A 25,573-nucleotide genomic window follows, 5' to 3' on the forward strand; every position below is an offset into this window, starting at 1 on the left:
CTAAGACCAGAAGAACTAGATGGTGCCCAGCTACAACCAATGACTGCCCTGACAGGGAACTCAACAGAGAACCCCTGATGGAGCAGAAGAGCAGTGGAATGCAGATCTCAAATTCTCATAAGACCAGACTTAATGGTCTGACTGAGACTAGAAGGACCCCGGTGGTCATGGACCCCAGACCTTCTTTTGGCTCAGGACAGGAACCATTCCCAAAGCCAACTCTTCAGACAGAGATTAGACTGGACAATGTGTTGGAGAGGGATGCTAGTGAGGAGTGAGCTTCTTGGATCAGGTGGACACTACGTTGGCATCTCCTGCCTGGAGGGGAGATGAGGGGGTAGAAGGAGTTAGAAGTTGGGAAAATGGACACGAAAAAAGAGAGTGGAGGGAGGGAGCAGACTGTCTCATTTGCAGGAGAGGAATTGGGAGTATGTAGCAAGGCGTATACAAGTTTTTGTGTGAGACTGACTTGATTTGTAAACTTTCACTTAAAGCACAATTAAAATTAAAAAAAAAAAAAAGAAAAAAAATCAATGAATAAGGATCAAAGCAAATATGGCTCCAAAAAAGATTGCCAGCTCTACCCTGCCTACTCGGTAATTATTCCTTTGATTTTCAAACCTATTAATAGATATTATAATACTGGTAAACTAATAAAACTGCTGAAGAAAGTAGTGAAAATATGTGAGAGCAAGGAATATATAAGCCTTGTAAATTTGAAGTCTTGGTGGCACAGTTGTTAAGATCTTGGCTACGAACCAAAAGGCCGACAGTTCATATCCACCAGCTGCTCCTTGGAAACCCTTTGGGGCAATTCTACTCTGTTCTGTAGGGTCACTATGAGTCAGAATTGGCTCTGTAGCAACTGGTTTGGTTTTTTATTTTTTATTAATTGTGGCAACATATAGAAGACAATGGTCCCAGTTAATTTTTTTTTGAGTATTATGTGCCAGGCATTGTATTAAGTGCTTGTAGTAGGTATAGGAATTAACTTCCCAACAGAAAATATACTCTACATGGTCAGTCTAAGGCTCTCAGAGCAATTATTTTCCCCCAAACAGAAATTTAATATCACTAGTGTTCAACACGTCAAATCTATTCTTGAGATGGTGTCTAAAATCAGGTGGGATATACTCAAGGTTATATTTTGGCTCTTGTAGACTTGCTCTGATTTTCTTCAGTTTCAGCTTGAACTTACATATGAGCAATTGACAGTCTGTTCCACAGTCGGCCCCCTGGCTTTGTTTTGACCGATGATATTGAGTTTTTCCATTGTCTCTTTCCACAGATGTAGTCAATTTGATTCCTGTGTGTTCCATCTGGCGAGGTCCATGTGTATAGTAGCCATTTATATTGGTGAAAGAAGGTATTTGCAATGCAGAAGTCATTGGTCTCGTAAAATTCTATCCTTCGATCTCTGGCATTTTTCTATCAGCAAGTCCATATTTTCCAGCTAGCAATCCTTTTTCTTTGTTTTCAACTTTCGTGTTCCAATCACCAGTAATTATCATCCTGATTGCATGTTTGATCAATTTCAGACTGCAGCAGCTGACAAAAATCTTCAATTTCTTCCTGTTTGGCCTTAGTGGTTGGACTGTAGATTTGAATAATAGTCACATTAACTGGTCTTCCTTGTAGGTGCATGGATATTTTCCTAACACTGACAGCGTTGTACTTCAGGGTAGATCTTGTAATTTTCTTTTTCATGATGAATGCAACACCATCCCTCTTCAAGTTGTCATTCCCAGCATAGTGGACTATATGATTGTCCAATTCAAAACGGCCGATACCAGTCCATTTCAGCTCACTAACGCCTAGGATATCAATGTTTATGCATTCCATTTCATTTTTGAAGATTTCAAATTTTCCTAGATTCATACTTCATACATTCCAGGCCCCAATTTTTAATGGGTGTTTGCAGCTGTTTCTTCTCATTTTGAGTTGTGCCACATCAGCAAATGAAGGTCCCGAAAACTTAACTCCATCCACATCATTAAGGTCGACTCTACTTTCAGGAGGCAGCTCTTCCCTAGTCTCCCTTTGAGTGTCTTCAGCCTGGGGGGCTCATCTTCCAGCAATATATCAGACAATGTTCCGCTGCTATTCTTAAGGTTTTCACTGGCTAATTCTTTTCAGAAGTAGACTGCTGGACCCTTCTTCCTAGTCTGTCTTAGTCTGGAAGCTCAGCTCAAACCTGTCTTCTATGGGTGATTCTGCTGGAACCTGAATACTAGCGGCGTAGCTTCCAGCATCACAGCAGCATGCAAGGCCCTACAGTGTGACAAACTGACAGATCTTCAGCATATCCCACCTGAATTTAGAGAACACCTCAAGAATAGACTTGACACGTTGAACACTAGTAACCGGAGACCAGATGAGTTGTAGCATGACATCAAGGACATCATACATGAAGAAAGTTAGAGGTCATTGAAAAGACAGGAAAGAAAGAAAAGACCAAGATGGATGTCAGAGGAGGCTCTGAAACTTGCTCATGAACGTCGAGCAGCTAAAGCAAAAGGAAGAAGTGATGAAGTAAAAGAACTGAACAGAAGATTTCAAAGGGCAGCTCGAGAAGACAAAGTATTATAATGATGTGTGCAAAGAGTTGGAGATAGAAAACCAAATGGGAAGAACATCCTCGGCATTTCTCAAGCTGAAAGAACTGAAGAAAAAAAATCAAGCCTGTGTTGCAATAGTGAAGGATTCTATGCGGAAAATATTAAATGACAGGGGAAGCATCAAAAGAAGATGGAAAGAATACACAGAGTCATTATACCAAAAAGAATAAGTCAACTTGCAACCATTTCAAGAGGTAGCATATGATCAGGAACCGATGGTACTGAAAGAAGAAGTCCAAGCTGCTTTGAAGGCATTGGTGAAAAACAAGGCTCCAGGAATTGATGGAATATCAATTGATTTGTTTCAACAAACAGATGCAGCACTGGAGGTGCTCACTTATCTATGCCAAGAAATATGGAAGACAGCTTCCCGGCCAACTGACTGGAAGAGATCCATATTTATGCCTATAAAGGTGATCCAACTGAATGTGGAAATTATAGAGCCATATCATTAATATCACATGCAAGCAAAATTTTGCTGAAGATCATTCAAAAATAGCTGCAGCAGTATATCGACAAGGAACTGCCAGAAATTCAGGCCAGTTTCAGAAGAGGACGTGGAAACAGGGATGTCATTGCTGATGTCAGATGGATCTGGCTGAAATCAGAGAATACCAGAAGGATGTTTACCTGTGTTTTATTGACTATGCGAAGACATTGGACTGTGTGGATCATAACAAATTATGCATAACATCACGAAGAATGGGAATTCCAGAAGACTTAATTGTGCTCATGAGGGACTTTTACATAGATCAAGAGGCAGTTGTTTGGACAGAACAAGGGGTATTGATTTGTTTAAAGTCAAGAAATTTGTGAGTCAGGCTTCTATTCCTTCACCATACCTATTCAATCTGTATGCTGAGCAAATAATCCGAGAAGCTGGACTATATGAAGAAGAACAGGGCATCAGGATTGGAGGAAGACTCATTAACAACCTGCATTATGCAGATGACACAACCTTCCTTGCTGAAAGTGAAAAGGACTTGAAGCACTTACTAATGAAGATCAAAGACCACAGCCTTCAGTATGGATTCCACCTAAACGTAAAGAAAACAAAAATCCTCACACCTGGACCAGCGAGCAACATTATGATAAACAGAGAAAAGATTGAAGTTGTCAAGGATTTCATTTTACTTGGATCCACAATCAACAGCCATGGAAGCAGCAGCCAAGAAATCAAAAGACACATTGCATTGGGCAAATCTGCTGCAAAGGGCCTTTTCAAAATGTTGAAAAGTAAAGATATCACCTTGAAGACTAAGGAGTGCCTGACCCAAGCCGTGGTATTTTCAATCGCATCATATGCATGTGAAAGCTGGACAATGAATAAGGAAGACCAAAGAAGAATTTACACCTTTGAATTATGGCGTTGGTGAAGAATATTGAATATATCATGGACCGCCAAAAGAATGAAGAAATCTGTCTTGGAAGAATTAGAGCCAGGATGCTCCTTAGATGCAAGGGTAGTGAGACTGCATCTTAAATACTTCGGAAATGTTGTCAGGAGGGATCAGTCCCTGGAGACGGATGTCATACTTGGCAAAATACAGGGTCAGCAGAAAAGAGGAAGACCTTCAATGAGGTGGATTGACCCAATGGCTGCAACAATGAGCTTAAGCGTTACAAAGATTGTAAGGATGGCTCAAGACCAGGCAGTGTTTCATTCTGTAGTGTGTAGGATAGCTATGGGTCAGAACCGACGGAACGGCACCTAAGAACAACAACAACAGCAAACGGAAGTTTGATTAGAAAGGGATATATGATGCTATTCTCAGCAATCAGATGGGAGGAGATGTCTTTTGTATGATTCTATGGAAAGGTGTATTAACAATAGGTTCTTTATTCACAATAGGTCCATGAAGAGTCAGCTTTGTATCTCAGCATGATGTCTGGCTATGACACGTGACTCTGTCGCAGCCATCTGTGACCATGAGGGTGACCATTCCTAGGATGAAGGCACCTCGTGGGGAAATGAATGAAGTCCTACTGTCCTGTTTCTATGCATTTCCAATCCCTGATGTCCTTGTAATGAAAGATAACTCTCTTTATTGTTTGAGTATTTACAGTTAGGGTTGTTGTTTTCTTCATAAAACCAAAGCCTTCCTCGGTGATAAGTTTCAATTATCTCACAGTCACCTGAAGCCACAGCAATAATCTAATCAGCCAATTTTATACAGGATCAAGTTGAATGTGGTGAATGTTGATGACACCAGGGGCACATGCAGCTTACCAGTGACAGTCGTAATAATTTCTAAATTGGGGCATGAAAGGTCAGATGCCTTGTCACTCAGTGAGACTAACCCCGGGGTGCCATTCACATGAATCTATCAATGGATAAAGCTGAAGTTATGGCTTGCTTACATCCTTCACCAGCCCGATCCACTTTCTCATTCGTTCTTCTGAGAATGTTTCCCCAAAATCACTATAACAAAACCTACCTCAGGCTCTGCTTCTGTGGAACCTGACTAAGGAAATTGATTTTAGAGAGTTGAAATAATTTGTCAAACAGCACAGAGCTACACAAAGAGTGAAGTCAGATTTCAGCCCCAAGTTTAATTACACTTAGCCATTATGTTATCTCTTCATTTTAGAAGAATATGGTAATGGAAAAGTCAGGCATTCTGGCTCAAGAGTACTTTGTCACTTTGACGCAATCTAGAAATCCAAAACCAAAGCAGATAATATAATCACTGAAAAGCAATTGTGGACCTGATAAGGTTCCTCGTGGCTCCTTTCATGTCCCTGTTTCTCAGGCTGTAGATGAAGGGATTCATCATGGGAGTTACCATGGTATATATCACTGAAGCTACTGCAGTCTTCCAAGAAGAGTGTGTGAATGTCGTACTTATACATGCACCAAAAGCTGTCCCGTAGAATAAGGAAACAACTGAGAGGTGAGACCCACAGGTAGGAAAAGCTTTATACTTTCCACCTGCTGATGGCATTCTCAAAATGGAGGAGACAATTTGAGTGTATGAGAAAATGATTCCAGAGAAGGGAACAACACCCAGTATGCTAGCTGCAAAATATAAGATGATGTTATTGATGAGGATTTCAGAACGGGCAACTTTGATGACCTGAAAAACTTCACAAAATACGTAAAGCATTTCCAGGTCTGTGCAGAAGGACAGTCTCAACGACATCAGACTGTGGAGCAGGGCATCCACAATGCTAACGAGCAAGGAGACTAGAATCAGCAGGCCACAGAAGCGGGTGTTCATGATGACCATGTATCTCAGTGGGTGACAAATGGCCACATAGCAGTCATAAGCCATTACTGAAAGGAGAAAACTTTCCAAACTAGCAAAAATCAGGACAAAGCAGACCTGGATGAGGCATCCTGCATAAGTGATGCTCTGACTCTGTGCTTGAAGGTTCACCAGCATCTTTGGGATCGTGGTGGTGCTGAGACAGATGTCAGTAAAGGAGAGATTGGAAAGAAAGAAGTACATGGGGATGTGGAGGTGGGGGTCCGAGCTGACAGCCAGGATGATGAGTAGGTTTCCCAGGACAGTGACCAGATATATGGACAGGAACAGGCTGAAGAGGAAAGGCTGCACTTTGGGATCCTCTGTCAGTGCCAGGAGAAGGAATTCTGAAACACCTGTTTGGTTTCTAGGTTCCATATTGTCGATGAATCTAATGGAAAAGATGAGGTGACTTACAATCAAATGTCAGCAAACACCATCTTGGGATGAGAATGAGAAGAATGGAGGGGAATACAAAGGTAGAGCCATATGTGTGCATGTTATTTAGTTTAAAAAAAAAAAAAGAAGCTGATATAGCAGAGTGTCAATATTTATTTATTTTGGAAAAGGATGAAGGGGTGGTCTTTTTTTATTACACTATTTTTGTTCATTTTAAATATTTGGTAATTTGGAAAAAACAGACTGGGAGGCAGGTGATGAGTCTGTCTTGGACACGACCTCTTTTCCAAGAGGTCAGAACTGGGCAACAGAAACAAATGTATCCCCAGCTTTTCGAAAGTTCACTTTATCCCACTTCACTTTTATGAAAGATCCACATTAGTACTTGTTTTCTCCATTAACTAAAAGGTATCCGAAGAGACTTTTCACGTTTATAAAAAAAGGGGAAGAGGGCAACTAGCGTTTAGTGTTCGTTCTACAGAAAACCATCTAAGAAGCAGCTAACACCCTGAGAAGCCAGAGTCTTTTGGACAAGTCCCTTCCCTGGGACCTACACTCAGCATCTCAACATAAAATGACATAGTTTTGAACTGTCTGTTAACGCTGTACATTAGTGTCATTTTAGGTTTATAGATGTTACTTAGTATGATTTGGTGAGTTATTTTTTGGGTCTGGGAATGCTCACAAAATTTTCCCATATAAATTAATGATAATTTTCTTCGCTTTACACCATTTCGGCTTATGAAATGTTTCATAGGAATGCTCTACTTTCGAGTAGTGGGAGAAACTTGTAATGTAAATGTATGTTGAAAGCCAGGAATGGGAAGATAAGGTGATATTAATGAGCCCTGTTTCATCAGCACAAGAATGTTGAAATTACAGAGAATTTGAAAGCAGTCATCATGCTAGAGCAGGGGCTGTTCAGGAGGAAAATGGTCCTTGCCATTGTGGAGAGGGAGGAGGACACTAGTAGAATGACAGCTCCTTGACATCAGTGCAAAGATAGAAGGAAACATGTCGGAAAGATGGGAGATAGTTAGGCAGGAGTTCAGGGGTGACTTGATTCCAGTCATTTCATGCACATACTATTTTCACATGCGTCATTCCCTTGGATGAAACTATTAAAACACCTGTCTCCATTTCCAAACTTTAACTAAGGGATTTAGGTTACCTGGCTGGCATCAGTGAGGAATGATGCTTGACATCTGCCCTGGATGTTGGATGATGCAGATGGGAGAGCTTTGCTCAGGAAATGCAGAAGGACCAAGTGAGGCATCAGGCCCCTGAGCAAGAGGCTCATCTGTGGGAGGATTCCCAGGTGTGCTGTTTCCTGGCTGGGGGAGGAATATTGAGTGAGGTGGTCACAGGTAGACTATTTGTACTCTAGGTCCCTGGGGGCTCAATATCCAAAGCTTCTCATTAACCAAACACTTTTCTTGTCATTCTGATGACAGGACAGTGAATATCTTTAAGGGCCAGGACAATAGAAGGTAGAATTCAGGAAAGCTGATTCCCAGCCCCTGGGGGACCAGCTGTATGCCATTTACTTCCCTCTACCTGTTTCTCTTACCTTCACGTCACATACCTTGCACACGTGGGTACACCATCCTTCTCTAATTGCATTGCTTTCTTTTTAAGTACAACCAAAAGCATATCCATCTCACCAAAGGTATTAAAAAGTCTGATTCCAATTTTAGGTGTGAAAATATAACTTATATATAATGGTAGAAATAATATTTTGAGAAATATAGCTAAGCTATGGTAAAATGTAAATCTGTAGCATTGTTACTTTCTAAGAGTCATTTGAATATCCCCTGATTCTCACTCTTCATTCTGTATATTTATACAGAGCATATTTTAAGCTATTCTCTGTGAGCAATTCTGGCTGTGATCACTATAGATAGACCTGTTACTCCCTTTTTACGGTTTCATATTCAGCTTTTTTTTGTTGTGTCCCAGTAATTTTGATACACATTTCTCTTCACAGTTGAATATGGGTTGATATTTTGGCTTTTGATTTTTAATGGAGCTGTGAGAAATCACAAGGTCACTGGCTAGGCATTAGTATGTAGGTTTATCCATACTCAGTAAATTTAGTTAGATGACAAAAATTATTTAATAGATGAAGATGGTGTCCCATGTGAATATTCACTTAAAAACCTTCATCTTTAATGAATACAATGTTTTCATATGTTTATCCATTGATTTTACTACATGTAGTTTCCATATGAATTTTATTTGCTAATCTACAGTATTCTCAATATATGTTTTATGAAAACCAATTGGAGACAAGATGGCATTATAATGTCATTCTTCACCATCCTAACCTCATTCACTTCAAACATATGACATAATTAAAAATAAGAAGGCACAGTGGGTTCAAAAAGAAGAATGTAAACTTCTACTGAAACCTTCTATTCAAATAGAATTGGCCAGTCATATTTTTTTTTATTGTGCTTTAAGTTAAAGTTTACAGTTTAAGTTAGTTTCTCATACAAATATCTACACGCACATTGTTATGTGACCCTAGTTCTCTCCCTATAATGTGAAAGCACACTCCTCCTTTCCACCCTGGAGTTCCCGTGTCCATTCAACCACCTTCTGTTCCTTCTGTGATGTTTGTTTGATAGATTTTTTTCCATCTTTTGAGTTTTAGTTTGTTTGTGTCTTTAAGGTGTGTCTCTTGTAGGCAGCATATAGATGGATCGTGTTTTTTATCCATTCTGCCACTCTGTCTCTTCATTGGTGCATTTAGTCCATTTACATCCAGAGTAAGTATTGACAGGTGTGAGTTTAGTGCTGTCATTTGATGTCTTTTTTGGTGCGTTGTTTGTTGGTAGTTTCTTTGTTTCACTTAATTTTCTGTGCTGAGTTGTTTTTATGCATTTTCTTTTCACCTTTTTCATTGTTGTTGATTTTTTATTTGCTGAGTCTATGTTTTTCTCGTTTTTTAATAGGATCGTTAGTTTCTTTTGTGGTTACCTTAATATTTACCCCTATTTTTCTAAGTTTAAACCAATCTTTGATTTCTTTATATTGCCTTCCCTTCCTCTTCAAATGAAAGATCAATGACCACATTTTTAAGTCCCTCGTTTCTGTTTTAGTGTTGTTGTCTTTTACATATTGACGCCTCTGTTTCCCTATTTTCTGTGTTTTAGCTTTGATTTATTTTGTGACTTCCGTATCTGGGTTGATATCCGGTTGCTCCGTCCTGTGTTCTAGTCTTGAGTTGTTATCTGATATTATTGATTTTCTAACTGGAGGACTCCCTTTAGTATTTCTTGTAATTTTGGTTTGGTTTTTGCAAATTCCCTAAACTTCTATTTATCTGAGAATGTCCTAATTTTGCCATCATATTTGAGAGACAGTTTTGCTGGATATATTAATCTTGGCTGGCAATTTTTTTTTTCCTTCAAGGCTTTGTATGTATCATTCCGTTGCCTTCTTGCCTGCATGGTTTCTGCTGAGTAGTCTGAGCTTAGTCTTATGGATTCTTCTGTGTAACTTCTTGTTTATCTTTAGCCACTTTTAAAATTCTCTCTTTATCTTTGGTTTTGGCAAGTTTGATTATAATATGTCTTGGTGACTTTTTTTGGTTTGGTGAGTTTCTTTTAGAATCTATCTTTTATGGGGTTTGGTGAGCTCCTTGGATAGATATCTTCTAATCTTTCATGATTTCAGTGACGTTTTCTACCAACAAATCTTCAAAAATTCTCTCTGTATTCTTTGTTATTCATCCCTGTTCTGGTACTCCAACCACTCGTAGGTTTTCCTCTTGATAGAGTCTCACATAATCCTTAGGGTATCTTCATTAAAAAAAAAAAATTCTTTAATCAGATTTTTCCTCAAATAAGTTGGTGTCAAGTGCTTTGTCTTCAGTCTCACTAATTCTGACTTCCATTGCCTCAATTCTGCTCCTATGGCTTTCTATTGAGTTGTCTAATTCTGAAATTTTATTGTTAATCTTTTGGATTTCTGTTTGACGTCTCTCTATGGATTCTTGCAGCCTGTTATATTTGTCATTATGCTCTTGTATAAGCTTCTTAAGTTCCTCTATGGCTTTGTCTCTGTGTTTCTTGGCTTGTTCTGCATTTTGCTTGATCTCCTTCCTGATCTCTTGAAGATTTCAGCATATTAGTCTTTTGAATTCTACCTCTGGTAATTCCAAGAAATTTTTTTTGTCTGGAAGGTTTCTTGATTCCTTGTTTTGGTGGCTTGCTGAAGTCATCGTGGTCTGCCTCTTTATGTGATTTTTATATTGACTGTTATCTCTGAGCCATCAATAAGTTACTATATTTATTTCTTTTATGTTTGTTTACTGCATCCTAGCTTCTTGTTTTGTTTTCATATACCCACATAGGCTGTTCGTGTGAGCTAGTTTGATTATTGGCACCCTTGAAACTCTCATATCCTGTCTCCAGGTGGCTGGTGCTATTACTGGATATGTAAGCCCAGGAGTCCATTTACTTTTCTTGTGTGGATTCAGCTAGGTTTCTTGTCGTTGGTCATCAAGTGTGTAGTGCAGATTCTCACCTACAGTCCTAGACGGGCAGGAGAGATTGGATCAGGCACAGGTATCTGGCTGTAATAAAGGGTCATATGCTCATCAAGGCAGGGGGCTGATTGCTGCCCCGATTGTCTGCGTGGAAGGTGTGTTCCTGTTCCCTAGAGTATGTAGGTAGGTGGGTTTTGCAGCCAGACTATGGACACTCAAGACTACTGGCTGTAAGAGCTAGGAGTCACCACTTATTCTTGCATCCCTGTCATGAGTGGTTCAGTGGAGTGGGTGGGGCCACCAGTACTCAGGCCTCTGATGTGGGGAGGTGAGGACTGTGCTTAAAGGGCAGGGTGGTGTCAAATGTCAGGAACCTAGCACTCCCCCTTATGGCAGATACAGATGAAAGTAGACTTCAGGAATATACCCTGTTATACTGTGCTTATGAGGGCCTATGCTGTTGAAATGGGCCCACACAGCTCTATGCAGTGGTGAAAGGCATTCAAAGTCTTTGGACCCCTTATGCCTGTGCCTAGGTAAGGGGCTGTGTCTGCCCCAAGTTCCCAGCTTGGGGGAGCTGGTAGATTAATTTTTCCTGTTTGTTAGTTTGTTCCCTCTCCAAAGCCAGGAGAATGGCTGGGGTGAGTAACGAGTCCTGCTTCTGGCCCAAGGAGTGCAGCAATAGCTGAAGCTGGCTGGGGATCCACAGCAGAGTGGAGAAGTGGCAGATAAATGGGAAAGAGGTACTTCCCAAAAAGGTTTTTTTTAAATCGTCCAGTAGGTTAGACCCTTGTACTTATCTTTTGCCAACTGATCACATTTTCTTGCTGATTCTGGAGGTTTGAGCACTCTCTTCTGATGTGGAAAACACGTCCCAAGTGTCACTGCTTGCCTCTCCACTTGCGCCTGTTGACCCAGCCTGCAGGGTGCCATTTCCAGCCAGGTCAGGTCTGGCAACTCATAGCTACTTCTGAACTGTCTGTCCCCCTCCTGCTCATTCCAGTTTCTCAACTTTGTCTTTGATGTTCAGGACTCTTAGATTTTCATATATATTCAGTTTACTTTGTGTATGTGTGTGTGTGATTTGTTGAAGAGGGACCACACGAAGCATCTGACTACTCCATCATCTTGGCTTCACCTCCTCCAGTCATGCTTTTCTTAGTGTATCAGGTTAGGTTTCCTGGGAAGAAGATTAGGATGCCAAAGATTTCTTAGGGAGTACTCCTTGGATCAGCATGTGTGAAAGAGAAAGGAAGGGAGAAGGATTGGGCAGAGGAAGAAATTGAGTTGGGATGCAGTCTGAAGATTAGCCTCTGCTGACCCTGCAGGGAGCTCTGGAACTGAAATGGCCCTTTTGAGTTATCCTAGTTGGAGGAAGAGGGTCAGGCCTTTAAAAGGTGTGTTGATGAGTCATTGGTTGCAACCTAGGAGGAGGCTTGGCATTGGGTACAGAAGTGCTCTTCTTCTGAGGCACTTCCAAATGGGGTTAACAGTTAAAGGTGCTCTGCTAGGCTAAGTGCTGAGGCAAGTGCTTCTAATATGTGAAAGTAGCAGGAAAGAAAAGAAAGGAGCAGAATGAGAAAGCCAGACCTGAAATAAAATTGTGTTGGCTCACATTCATTGAGCACATTGAATACTTCTTAGGTGGCAGGCATTGTATTTGTTGCGGTTAGTTGCTACTGAGTCAGTACCAACTAATTGGACACCATGTATAACCAAATGAAATCCTCCTTGATCTTGTGCCACCTTCACAATTTTTGGTATGTTTGTGTTCATTGTAGTGGCTGTTGTCAATCCATCTCCTTGAAGGTTTCCCTGGCCTTTGCTGTTCCTCAGCTTTATAAAACATGACGTCTTTCTAATGATTGGTCCCTTCTGATGATGCATTCAAAGTAAGTGATTTGAAGGTCCAGAACCATATTCTGTTCTCCATCATGTTTTCATCGGCTGATTTTTAGAAGTAGCTTGCTAGGCCTTTCTTCCCAGTCTGCCTTAGTCTGGAAGTTCTACTGAAACCTGTCCACAATAGGTGACCCTGCTGATGTTTGAAATACTGGTGGTATAGCTTCCAGCATTACAACAACATACAAGCCACCACAGTAATACGAATTGACATTAAAGTATGCATTTGTAGTCACTATGGTGCTTGACTCCACATCAGACTTTCCTAATAAAAGAATTAGTCTAAGCCTCTCAAGGTAATGAAATTTCTCTTAAAAGTAATTAGATTTGGGCAGGGCATATGTACCATACCAGGCTGATAATATGCGCCGTCTTCTAAATGATTCGTTGGGAAGACTATCTCTCCATCACAAAGAGACCAAATAGAGGCAGTCAGGTTTCTGTTCCTATTGTTGTTTCTGAAATGATCTTTGTACTGCTGCAGCCTTTGGTGACCATAAGGAAAACAACCTTAGGGAGGAACCAACATATGAAGAGTGAAAATGCAACATTATAGCTGCGTACCTGGACTTCCCTATCTCTGAAACCTTTGTTAGGAGTGATAATTGTTTTTAATATTTGACCCTGTTTGTATCATTTATAAAGTTGAGGCATCTCCAACGTTACCCAACACATGAACTAATATACTTATGCCAACTTTATAGATGTTGAAACTGAGCTTGAAGCAAATTGTCAAAGGTCAGACAGCTACTACAGAGCAGAGGTAGGATTCAACTTGAAGCCCAGGATGAAGATCAGGTTCCTGAGATCATTGACTAGGTACATGGATGGGAACAGCCTAAAGAGGAGGGGCTACGGTGCTGGATTCTCTGAGAGTATGAGAGGGAGGAATCCTGCTTATTTTTCACATGTTTTGTTTTCTGATTCCATGTTGTTGATGAGTCTGATGGAAAAAATAGATGTGATGAGACACATAATAGATATACAAGGATCCGTCATTTTAGAGGAAGCCTCACATCTATAATGTGAAACAAAATAGATATTACAAATCCTTCTCTATGCTCACTCTATTTCCTTTTTCCTCCTCTTCCTTTTTTCCTTCCTCTTTCACTCTTTTTCTCTCAGTCCTCCTCTCTCCTCCACTACCTCCTTCTTCAAATTTTAGTGATTGAATACCCTAATGCCTAGAGGCTTACCAAATTCAAGACTATAGTTGCCTCTGAGAAACAAAGGAAGGAAATGGACAGGAATAAAAAGAGTATGTCATCTTTATGCATATTATTGTGTTATTTTAAGAAGATAGTTGTTATGGCAAAATATCACAATTTATTAATTCTAGTACCATAAATACATGGGTATTTCTCCTGTTCTTCTGTGCTGTTGTGCCTGTTAGAATACTTCATTGATCAATGAAAGGAAACAGGTAAATGGCTGATTTAGCCTGTGGGTTCTGTCTAATTTTCCACCTCCTCCCTCAGAATTCTTATAAACAGATAACAGAATGAAGACCAATGATCTTCCCTGCAAAGCAGTATTAAGAATCATATATAGAAATGTGAGAATAGATCACCATACACCCCTCCTCTCTCAAAACAATATTAATTTTTTTTTGGAAAAATCTAGAACATTCGTCAAAATTGAGCAAGGACAAGTTTGTCTTGAGATGGGAAAAGTCCCTGGAATTTTAGAGTCAGAGTAGGATATTAGCAGAATGACAGTTGTTCAAGTATTGGTGTAAAGGTACAAGGAAATATGTCAAAAGGATCAACAATTAGGCAGGAATCTCACACATGACTCCATTCTGCTCACCTTCTGCAAGTACCTACTTCACAGCTGCCCCTAGATGGACTGTTAGAAAAAGATCTCTCCCTATTTGCAAAACGTAATTTGGGGAACTTCAAATTACCTAGGTGCTATCACTAAGAAGTGACATTAAGTTCTTGGACACTGAATTATAAAAATGAAAGTGCTGTACTCAGGGAGTTGTGCTGCTTACTGACCTGGGCAAGGCTGTTGAGTGTGTGGTTGTAGACAGACTATTTGTAGTCTCCATGGCCCTTGAGGTTTCAATATCCAAAGCTCCTTATTAGTCAAACTCTTTTGTTGTCATTCTGATCTCAGGGCAGAGAAAATTGTTAAGAAGCAAGGCTCAAAGAGTTTAGCACTGGCTGATTCCTACCCCAAGGATATGTCATCCACTTTCCTCCAAGTCTTTCTGCTCACATCCATTGTAAGTACCATGCACACGTGGACACAGAACACTTATGTAATTTAATTGTATATTCAAAGACATCCCTCTTCTCACAAAAGTACCAGGTTGTTTGTGAGTCTTCCACCAATCCTGATGCCCAGTTCTTCTTCATACAGTCCAGCTTCTAGGATTATTTGCTCGGCATACAGATTGAATAGGTACGGTGAAAGGATGCAACCCTGATGCTCACCTTTCTTGTCTATAAAGCACAAAGCATCCCCTTGTTCTGTTCGAATGATTGCCTCTTGATCTAAGTACAGGTTTCTCATGAGCATAATTAAGTGGTCCAAAATTCTCAGTCTTCCCAATGTTCTCCATAATTTGTTATGATCTACTCAGTCAAATGCCTTTGCATAGTCAACAGAAGAATGGATAAACAAAATTTTGTATATTCCTACAATGGAATATTATGTAGTCATAAAGAGAAATGAAGTCTTGATACATACTGAAACATAGATGAAGCTTGAAATTTTTATGCTGAATGAAATAAGTCAGGCACAAAGGGATAAATATTTTATGATCCACCACAAAAAGAAAATCAAACCCCTTACGGTCAAGTGAATTCCAACTCATAGTGATCCTTCCTATAGGGCAGAGTATAACCACCCCATAGAGTTTCAAGGATCACCTGGTGGGATTCAAACTGCTGAACTATTCCTTAGCAGCTGTAGCTCTTAATCACTAAGCCACCAGGGTTTCTTATGATCTACTAGGGCTCCTTATATCCCACTTATGTAAAACACCTAGTCATACAAATGCCTAGGGAGCAAAGTCTATTAGTGGTTACCAGTAGATGGGAGAAAATGGAGCTGAGAGTTATTGCTGAAGGTGTACTGAGTTTCTCTTTTGGGTAATGCAAATCTTTTGGAAATGATTAATGATGTTAGCACAATATAATGCATGTAATTAATGTCATGAATTTTACAACTTAAGATTAAATGGAATACTTCTGTTATATATATTTTACCACAATAAAAAAAAATTAAAAACAACAAACAGATACCACTTCATTCCCACTAGGATAGTACACAATACATACATACATATGTACATACATACATGTATGTATGTACATATATATGTATGCATATAAATACTTCAGGTCCTCTTCAGTTTCAGCAAGCAAGGTTGTGTCATCTGCATAGCACAGGCTGTTAATGAGTCTTCCTCCAGTGCTGAGGTCATCTTTTTCTTCCTATAGTCCAGCTTCTTGGATTATTTGCTCAGCATACAGATTGAATAAGTATGGTGAAAGACACAACCCTGACACACAACTTTCCTGACTTTATATCACTCAGTATCCCCTTGTTCTGTTCAAACATACTCCAGTGTGACCTCATCTTAACAAATAACATCTTCAAAGGTATTATTTCCAAATGAAGTCACACTTAAAGGAGTTAGGACTTCAACCTACCTTTTTAGGAGGCTTTTTTTTTTTTTAAATTAAATCCATAACAATAAGATTCAACAAAACAGAACTTAAGAGAAAAAGATAAATATAGAATTCAGGATAGTTTTTGCCACTGGAAGGGTACAGGGAGAGTATTCATTGGATTATATGGTGATGCCATTACTTTATTTATAACCTGGGACATAGGTATATGAGTTCTCATTGTATTACTATTCTTTAAGAACGACTGACACATTTCATACAGTACTTTGCACGTGATATTTTAATAAGTAAAATTGAAAAGATTTCACTTTCCAGATTCTTTCATATTCTAGATTCTAAATCCATTCTTTCATCTTCTAATATTAAAGTCATTCTTCTCAAACTTCAGCATGCATCAAAATCTCAAAGAAGTAATTATTTAGAATGTTCATCCTTCAGATGTCTCCCCAGATATCAAAGTCAGTAGGTCTTGGGTGAGGTATGGAAAACAGCACTACAAACAAGGTCTCAGGTGACTCATCTCTGCACGTGCTTTATGAACGTACATGTAGACAGCTTTGCACTACAATACGCCTGGTGAGGAGCTGACCTCCTGGTTTAGTGCTGAACACAATCCCACAGCCACCATTAATGATGACCAGAACTGAAGGATCTCCAGACACTGCATTAATTCTTCTACAAGATCTGTCCTGTTGTCACCCTGACACCACAGAGATGATTCTGACTGATGGCCCTGCTTCTTTGTGATTGTGGGGAAACTAATCTTCTTAAGTTTGCCAACTAGCCTTTGGTCCCATTTCATTTTACACTCTACATTTCTTCCTTGAAATAAAGTCCATGTCTGTAGAAAAATTGTTTTCTTCATAAGAAAACATTACAAAGTTTTGCATGAGATTCCTAAGAGTGCAGACAACCCACTAAGACTTTAATGATTAAGTTAATTTTAACCAGCCTCTGTGTGGACTCACCAGAGTTGAGAAAGAAAAACTGCAACATAAGGTGACTAATGAGAAAAGAAAAATCTCATGTACACTCTCATCAGTATTTTTTGTTTTTGGTTTTTTAAGGATCAAACCAAATGTGGTTCCAAAAAAGACTGCCAACTCTACCCTGCCTACTCAACAATTATTCATTCATTTGATGTAATTACTAAGATGAATAAAACGTGGAAATAGATATTAGAATAATGGTAAACCAATAAAACTGCTGAAGAAAGTGTAAAAGACACGAGAACAAGGAAAAATACGCCGTATAAATTACAGCAACATACGGAACACAATGATCCTACCTAAATTTGATTGAGTATCCTGTGCCAGGCATTGGATTAAGTGCTTTTAGTGGTTATAGGAATTAACTTCCCAACAGAAAATATTCTTTACATGGTCAGTCTAAAGCTCTCATAGCAATTCTTTTCCCCAAACAAAACTTTCATTAGAAAGGGATATGTGATGTTATTCTCAGTGATAAAATGGGAGGAGATGTCTTCTGTATGATTCTATGGAGAGATCTATTAACAACATGTCCTCGGACAAACAGTCAGTTTTGTGTCTCCAAGCACGATGTCCAGATATGATAGCTGAGTGTGTTGTAGCCATCTGTGACTCTATCACTTTAAGTCAATCTAGAAATCCAACCCAAAGCAGACAATACAATCACTGAAAAGCAGGTGTGCACCTCATAATGTTCCCCAAGGCTCCCTTTATGTCCCTGTTTCTCAGGCTGTAGATGAAGGGGTTCATCATGGGAGTAACTACAGTGTACAGCATTGAAGCTACTGCAGTCTTTCTAGAAGAGTGTGTAAATGTTGTGCCAAAAGTTGACACGTAGAATAAGGAAACAACTGAAAGGTGAGACCCACAGGTAGAAAAAGCTTTATACTTTCCACCTGCTGAAGGTATTCTCAAAATGGAGGAGACAATTTGAGTATAAGAGAAAATGATTCCAGAGAAAGGAAGAGCACCCAGTATGCTAGCTGCAAAATATAAGATGATGTTATTGATGAGGGCTTCAAAACAGGCAACTTTGATGACCTGAACAAATTCACAGAAGAAGCAAGGAATTTCCAGGTCTGTGCAGAAGGACAGTCGCAACAACATCAGACTGAGGAACAGGGCATCCGAAATGCTAATGAGCAAGGAGACTAGACTCAGCAGGCCACAGAGGCGGGGATTTATGATAGCCGTGTATCTCAGTGGGTGACAAATGGCCACATAGCGGTCATAGGCCATTACTGAAAGGAGAAAACTTTCCAAACTAGCAAAAACCAGCACAAAGCAGACCTGGGTGAGGCATCCTGGGTAAGTGATGCTCTGATTCTGTCCTTGGAGGTTCACCAGCATCTTTGGGATCGTGGTGGTGCTGAAACAGATGTCAGCAAAGGAGAGATTGGAAAGAAAAAAGTACATGGGGGTGTGAAGGTGAGAGTCAGAGCTGACGGCCAGGATGATGAGCAGGTTTCCCAGGACTGTGAGCAGATATATGGACAGAAACAGGATAAAGAGGGACCGCAGTTCCGGATCCTCTGTCAGTGTCAGGAGAAAAAACTCCGAAACACCTGTTTGGTTTCTAGGTCCCATATTGCTGATGAATCTGAAGGAAAAGATGAGGTAATTGCATTCAAAGGTCAGGAAGCAGCATCTTCGGATGAGAATGAGCGGAATGGGAGGGGATAACACAAAGGTGGTACTGTCTGCATGCATTTTATTTGGTTATTTTTTAAAAATGCAGAAGCTAATAGAGCAGAGCATCAACATTTATTTATTTTGGAAAGGGTAAGAGGGTGGTCTTTTTTTTTTTAATTACATTCCTTGTGCTCTTTTTGTCATTTGACATACTTGGTAATTTTGTTGAGAAAAATAGACTCTGGAGGCAGCCTGGTGAGACTGTCTCGGATTCCAGTGCTTTCCTCAGAAATTAGAACGGGGCAACAGAAATGCAGGCATCCCCTGCTTTTGAAAAGTTCACTTTTTTGCACTTTGCTTTTACAAAATACATCAGTAATGGTTTTCTTCGCTAGCCGAAAGACATTTAAGTTGGATTTCACTTTTGCAGAAAAACGTGAAAATCGAAACTAGCGTTCAGTGTTTTGCAGTGAGCATTTAAGGAGGCATTGCACAGCTCCTAGTGACGAGAGTCTGTCCCAAAGCTCCTTCTTTGAAAAGTACACTTGGCATTAAACTGCAATAGCTTTGAACTGTGCATATCAACACTATATGTTAGCATTATTTCAGGTTATACGTGTTATTTGGTATGACTTAGTGGGTTATGTTTTGAGTCTTGGAACCTTCCAAAATTTTTTCCGTATAAATTAATGGTAATTGCTTCTTCACTTTGCGCCATTTCGGCTTATGAAAGGATTCATAGGAATACTTTACTTTCGGATAGCAGGGAAAACCTGTAATACAAATGTGTGTTAAAAAGCAGGAATGGGAAGATAAGGTGATGTTGATAAACCCTCTTCACCACCACAAGAATGTTATAAATGTCAGAATTTTAAAACAGTCATCCTGCTTGAGAAGGGGCAGGCTTCTATTCAGGAAGAAAACGATCCTTGCCATTGTGGAGAGAGAGGACACTAGCAGAATGACAACTCCTTGCTATCGGTTCAAAGATAAAAGGAAACATGTCAGGGAAATGGGAGACAGGCAGAAGTTCAAGGGTGACTTGATTCCAATCATTTCATGCTCATACTATCTTCACATGCATCATTCCCCTGGATGAACCTGTATTAAAACACCTGTCCTCATTTCCAAGCATTAACTAAGGGATTTAGGTTACCTGGCTGGCATCACTAAGGAATGATGCTTGACATCTGTCCTGGATGTTGGATGATGTAGATGGAAGAGCTTTCCTTAGGAAAGGCAGAGGGACCAAGTGAGGCACCAGGCTCCCCGGCAAGAGGATCATCTGTTGGTGGAGTACTGCTTCTTGATGGGAGAGGAATAACAAAAGTGGTAATGTCTGCATGCATATTATTTGGCTATCGAAGTGAGTGAGGTGGTTACAGGTAGACTATTTGTAACCTCTGTGTCCCTGGGGGCTCAATATCCAAAGTTCCTCATTAATCAAATACTTCTATTGTCATTCTGATCCCAGGACATTGCAAATCTTTAAAGACCAAAAAATAGAAGGTAGAATTCAGGACAGCTGATTCCCAGCCCCTAGGAGACCAGCTGCAAGCCATTTACCTCTCTCTACCTGTTTCTCTCACCTCCAAGTCACATACCTTGCAGACATGGATATACCATACTTCTCTAATTGCATTGCAGTCTTTTTTGAGTACACCCGAAAGCATCTCCATCTTACCAATGACGTTAGAAAGTCTGATTCAATTTGCATTATAGTAAAATGCAAAAATGTAGCCTTGTTACTTCCTAACTGGCATTGAATATCCCCTGATCCTTAATCTTTATTCTATATATTTTCATGGAGCATATTTTAAGCTATTCTCTGTGATAACTTCTGACCGTGATCACTGTAGACAGAGTAGTTACTCCCTTTTTAGGGTTTCATAATCGGCTTTTTTCTTGTTGTGTCCCTATAATTTTGATACACATTTTTCTTCACATTTGTGGAATGTGGGTTGATATTTTGGCTCTTGATTTTTAATGCAGTTGTGAGAAATCACAATATCACTGGCTAGGCAATAGTATGCAGGTTTATCTATACTCCCAGTAGATTTAGCTAGATGACAACCATTATTTAAGAGACGAAGATGGTGTTCCATGTGAATATTCACTTAAAAGTCTTTAAGGAATTCAATATTTTCATGTGTTTGTCAATTTATGTTACCACATGTTGTTTCCATATGAATTCTGGTTGCTAATCTATTGTGTTCTCAATATATTATATGAAAAACAATTTGAGATAAGATGGTGTTATGTCACTCTTCGCCATCTTAAACTCATTTACTTCAAACATATGACATAATAAAAAAAAATAAGAAGTCATAGTGGCTTCAAAAAGAAGAATGTAAACTTCTACTGAAAGCTTCCATTCAAATAGAATCTGCCAGTCATAGTCCCCCTCCCTTTTTTTTATTGTGCTTCAAGTAAAAGTTTACAGTTCAAGTTAGTTTCTCATACAAATATTTGTACACACATTGTCATGTGACGCTAGCTGCTCTCCCTGTAATGTGACAGCACACTCCTCCTTTCCACCCTGGATTTCCCGTATCCATTCAACCAGCTCTTGTCCCTTTTTGTCTTGTCATCTCCTTCTCTCAACAGGAGCTGCCCATTTAGTATCATGTATCTACTTGAGCTAAGAAGCACTCTCTTCACGAGTACTATTTTATGTCTTATCGTCAAATCTAATCTTTATCTGCAGAGTTGGCTTTGGAATCGTTTCAGTTCTGGGTTAACAGAGAGTTGGGGGACATGTCTTCTGGGGTCTCTCCAGTCTCAATCAGACTATTAAGTCTGGTTTTGTTTGTTTGTTTGTTTACTAGAATTTTAGCTCTGCATTCCATTTTTCTCCTGCTCCTTCAGGGACTCTCTGTTGTGTTCCTTGTCAGACCAGTCATTGGAGGTAGCCAGGCACCATCTAGTTCTTCTGGTCTCAGGCTGATGGAGTTTCTGGTTTATGTGGCCCTTTCTGTCTCTTGGGCTCATATTTCTCTGTGTCTTTGATGTTCTTCATTCTCCTTTGCTCCAGGTAGGCTGGGAACAATTGATGCATTTTAGATGGCTGCCCACTAGCTTTTAAAACCCCAGAGGCCACTCAGCAAAGTAGTATGCAGAATGTTTTCTTAGTACACTTTGTTATGCCAATTGACCTAGATGTCCCCTGAAACCATGGTCCCCAGACCCCTGTCCCTATTATTCTGTCCTTCAAAGTGTTTGGCTGTATTCAAAAAACTTCTCAGCTTTGGGTTTAGTCCAGTTGTGCTGACTTCCCCTGTATTGTGTATTGTCCTTCCCTTCACTGAAAATAATTCTTGTGCACTATCTAGTTTTTTTTTTTTTTTTGATCTAGTTTGTGAATATCCCTCTCCCTCCCTCCCCACCCTCATAACCATCAAAGAATGTTTTCTTTTGTGTTTAAACCTTTATTCGAGTTCTTATAATAGTGGTCTTCTGCAATATTTGTCTTTATGTGACTGACTAACTTCACTCAGCATAATGCCTTCCAGATTCATCCATGAGATATTTCACAGATTTATTATTGTTCTTTATCTTTGCATAGTATCCCATTGTATGAATATACCATAATTTGTTTATCCATTCATCTGTTTTTGGGCACCTTAGTTGTTTTCATCTTTTTGATATTGTGAACAGTGCTGCAATGAACATGGGTGTGCATATATCTATTTGTGTGAGGACTTTTATTTCTCCAGAATACATTCCAAGGAATGGGATTGCTGGATCGTACGGTACTTCTATTTGTATCTTTTTAAGGAAGTACCAAATTGATTTCCAAAGTAGTTGTACCATTTTACATTCCCACCAGCAGTGCATAAGTGTTCCAATCTCTCTATAACCTCTCCAATATTCATTATGTTGTGTTTTTTGGACTAATGCTAGCCTCGCTAGAGTGAGATGGTTTCTCATTGCAGTTTTCATTTGTATTTCTCTAATGGCTAATGATCGTGAGCATTTCTTCATGTATCTGTTAGCCACTTGAATGTCTTCCTTGGTGAAGTGCCTGTTCATATCCTTTGCCCATTTTTTTTTTTAATTAATTTTTATTGTGCTTTAAGTGAAAGTTTACAAATCAGGTCAGTCTCTCATACAAAAATTTACACACACCTTGCTAAAACCAAAAACCAAACCCGTTGCCATTGAGTCAATTCTGACTCATAGCAACCCCATAGGACAGAGTAGAACTGCCCCATAAGGTTTCCAAGGAGCCCCTGGTGGATTTGAACTGCCAATCTTTTGGTTAGCAGCTGTAGCTCTTAACCACTATGGTACCAGGGTTTCCTACACCTTGCTATACACTCCTAATTGCTCTCCCTCTGATGAGATAGCACAGTGCTTCCCTCCCCTCTCTCTCCTCGTGAACAGTCAGGTAACTTCTGGCCACCTCTGCCCTCTCTCATCTCCCCTCCAGACAGGAGATGCCAACATAGTCTCATGTGTCTACTTGATCCAAGAAGCTTGTTCTTCACCATTCTCATTTTCTATCCCCTATTCCAGTCCAATCCCTGTCTGAAGAGTTGGCTTTGGGAATGGTTCCTGCCCTGGGGTAACAGAAGACCTGGGGTCCCTAGCCTCCGGAGTTCCACCAGTCCCAGTCTGACCATTAAGTCTGGTCTTTTTACAAAAATTTGGAGTCTGCATCCCACTGCTCTCCTGCTTCCTCAGGATTCCTCTGTTGAGTTCCCTGTTAGGGCAGTCATTAGTTGTGGCTAGGTAACATCTAGCTGTTCAGGTGTCGGGCTGATGTAGTCTTTGGTTTATGTGGTCCTTTTTGTCTCTTAGGCTCATAATTATTTTGTGCCTTTGGTGTTTTTCATTCTTCCGTGTTCCAGGTGGGTTGAGACCCATTCATGCATCTTAGATGGCCGCTTGTTAGTGTTTAGGACTGCAGACACCACTCTCCAAAGTGGGATGCAGAATGTTTTCTTAATAGATTTTATTATGTCAATTGACTTAGATGTCCCCTGAAACCCTGGTACTCAAACTCCCTCCCCTGCTATGCTGGCCGTTGAAGTGTTCAGTTTTTTAAGGAAACTTCTTTGTTTTTGGTTTAGTCCATTTGTGTTGACCTCTCCTTTATTGTGTATCATCTTTCCCTTCACCTAAAATGAAACTTACCTACTATCTAATTAGTGAATGCCCCTCTCTCTCCTTCCCACCCTCCCCCCTCTCGTAAACATCAAAGGGTATTTTTTTCTTTGCTTAAACTCTTTCTCCATTTCTTATAATAGTGGTCTTATATAATATTTGTCCTTTCGCAATTGACTGATTTCACTCAGCATAATGCCTTCCAGATTCCTCCATGTTATGAAATGTTTCATGGATTCAACATTTTTCTTTATCAATCCTTTGCCCATTTTTTAATTGGGTTATTTGTCTTTTTGTTGCTGAGGTTTTGCAGTATCTTGTAAATTTTAGAGATTAGATGCTGATCAGATTGCCAGTGTGTGGGTTGTCTTTTTTACTCTTTTGGTGAAGTCTTTGGATGAGCAGAAGTATTTGATTTTTAGGAGCTCCCAGTTATCTAGTCTGTACATTGTTAGTAATGTTTTGTATACTGTTTAGGCCATGTATTAGGGCTTTTAGTGTTGACCCTATCTTTTCTTCCATGATTTTTATCGTTTTAAACTTTATATTTAGGTCTTTGATCCATTTTGACTTAGGTTGGTGCATCGTGTGAGGTATGCGTCTTGTTTCATTTTTTTTTTTGCAGATGGATATGAAGTTACGCCAACACCATTTCTTAAAGAGACTGTCTTTTCCCCATTTAACTTACTCTGGGCCTTTGTCAAATACCAGCTGCTCATGTGCGGATGGATTTAAGTATGGATTCTCAATTCTGTTCCATTGGTCTATGCATGTGTTGTTATACCAGTACCAGGCTGTTTTCACTATTGTGTCAGTATGTTAGGTCCTAAAATCAGATAGAGTGAGGCATTCCACTTTGTTCTTCTTTTTCAGCAATGCCTTACTTCTCCAGGGCCTCTTTCCCTTCCATATGAAGTTGGTGATTTGTTTCTCCATTGCATTAAAAAATGTTTTTGGAATTTGAATTGAGATTGCATGGTATCTGTAGATCACTTTGGGTAAAATTGACATTTTCACAATGTTAAGCCTTCCTATCCACAAGCAAGGTATATTTTTTCACTGATATAAGTCTCGTTTGGTTTCTTGCAGTAGTGTCTTGTAGTTTTTGTTGTGCCGGCATTTGATGCCTCTGGTTAGATTTATTCCTAAATATTTTATGTACTTGTCGGCTATTGTATATGGTATTGATTTGTTGATTTCTTCTTTGAAGTTGTCTTTATTGGTGTAGAGGAATCCAACTGATTTTTCTATGTTTGTCTTTTGTCCTGATACTTTACTGAAATCTATTAGTTCTAGTAGTTTTCTTGTGGATTCTTTGGGTTTTCTGTATATAAGAGCACATCATCCACAAATAAAGATACTTTTACTTCTTCCTTACCATTTTGGATGCCTTTATTTCTTTTCCTTGCCTTGTTGCTCTGGCTAGGACTTCCAACACAACGTTGAATAAATGTGGTGATAAAGAGCATCCTTGTCTGATTCCCATTCTCAAGAGGAAAGCTTTCAGACTCTCTCCACTTAGGATGATGTTGGCCGT

The 25,573-nt window shown here is 39.6% G+C and overlaps 2 protein-coding genes and 1 pseudogene across 2 annotated transcripts; all 3 read right to left on the minus strand.

Annotated features, from left to right (window-relative positions):
- Nucleotides 1–25,573, minus strand: part of LOC126074056 (olfactory receptor 7G2-like) — a 678,546-nt pseudogene that overhangs the window by 454,577 nt on the left and 198,396 nt on the right.
- LOC126071046 (olfactory receptor 7G2-like) lies at nucleotides 5,306–6,244 on the minus strand. The gene has a single exon (XM_049875350.1). The coding sequence runs from the start codon at nucleotides 6,242–6,244 to the stop codon at nucleotides 5,306–5,308; it is 939 nt and encodes a 312-aa protein (XP_049731307.1).
- On the minus strand, nucleotides 17,959–18,645 carry LOC126071047 (olfactory receptor 7G2-like). The gene has a single exon (XM_049875351.1). It carries the CDS (start codon nucleotides 18,643–18,645, stop codon nucleotides 17,959–17,961), a length of 687 nt encoding a protein of 228 aa, XP_049731308.1.

Source organism: Elephas maximus, chromosome 3, assembly GCF_024166365.1.
Source record: "Elephas maximus indicus isolate mEleMax1 chromosome 3, mEleMax1 primary haplotype, whole genome shotgun sequence".
NCBI lineage: Eukaryota > Metazoa > Chordata > Mammalia > Proboscidea > Elephantidae > Elephas > Elephas maximus.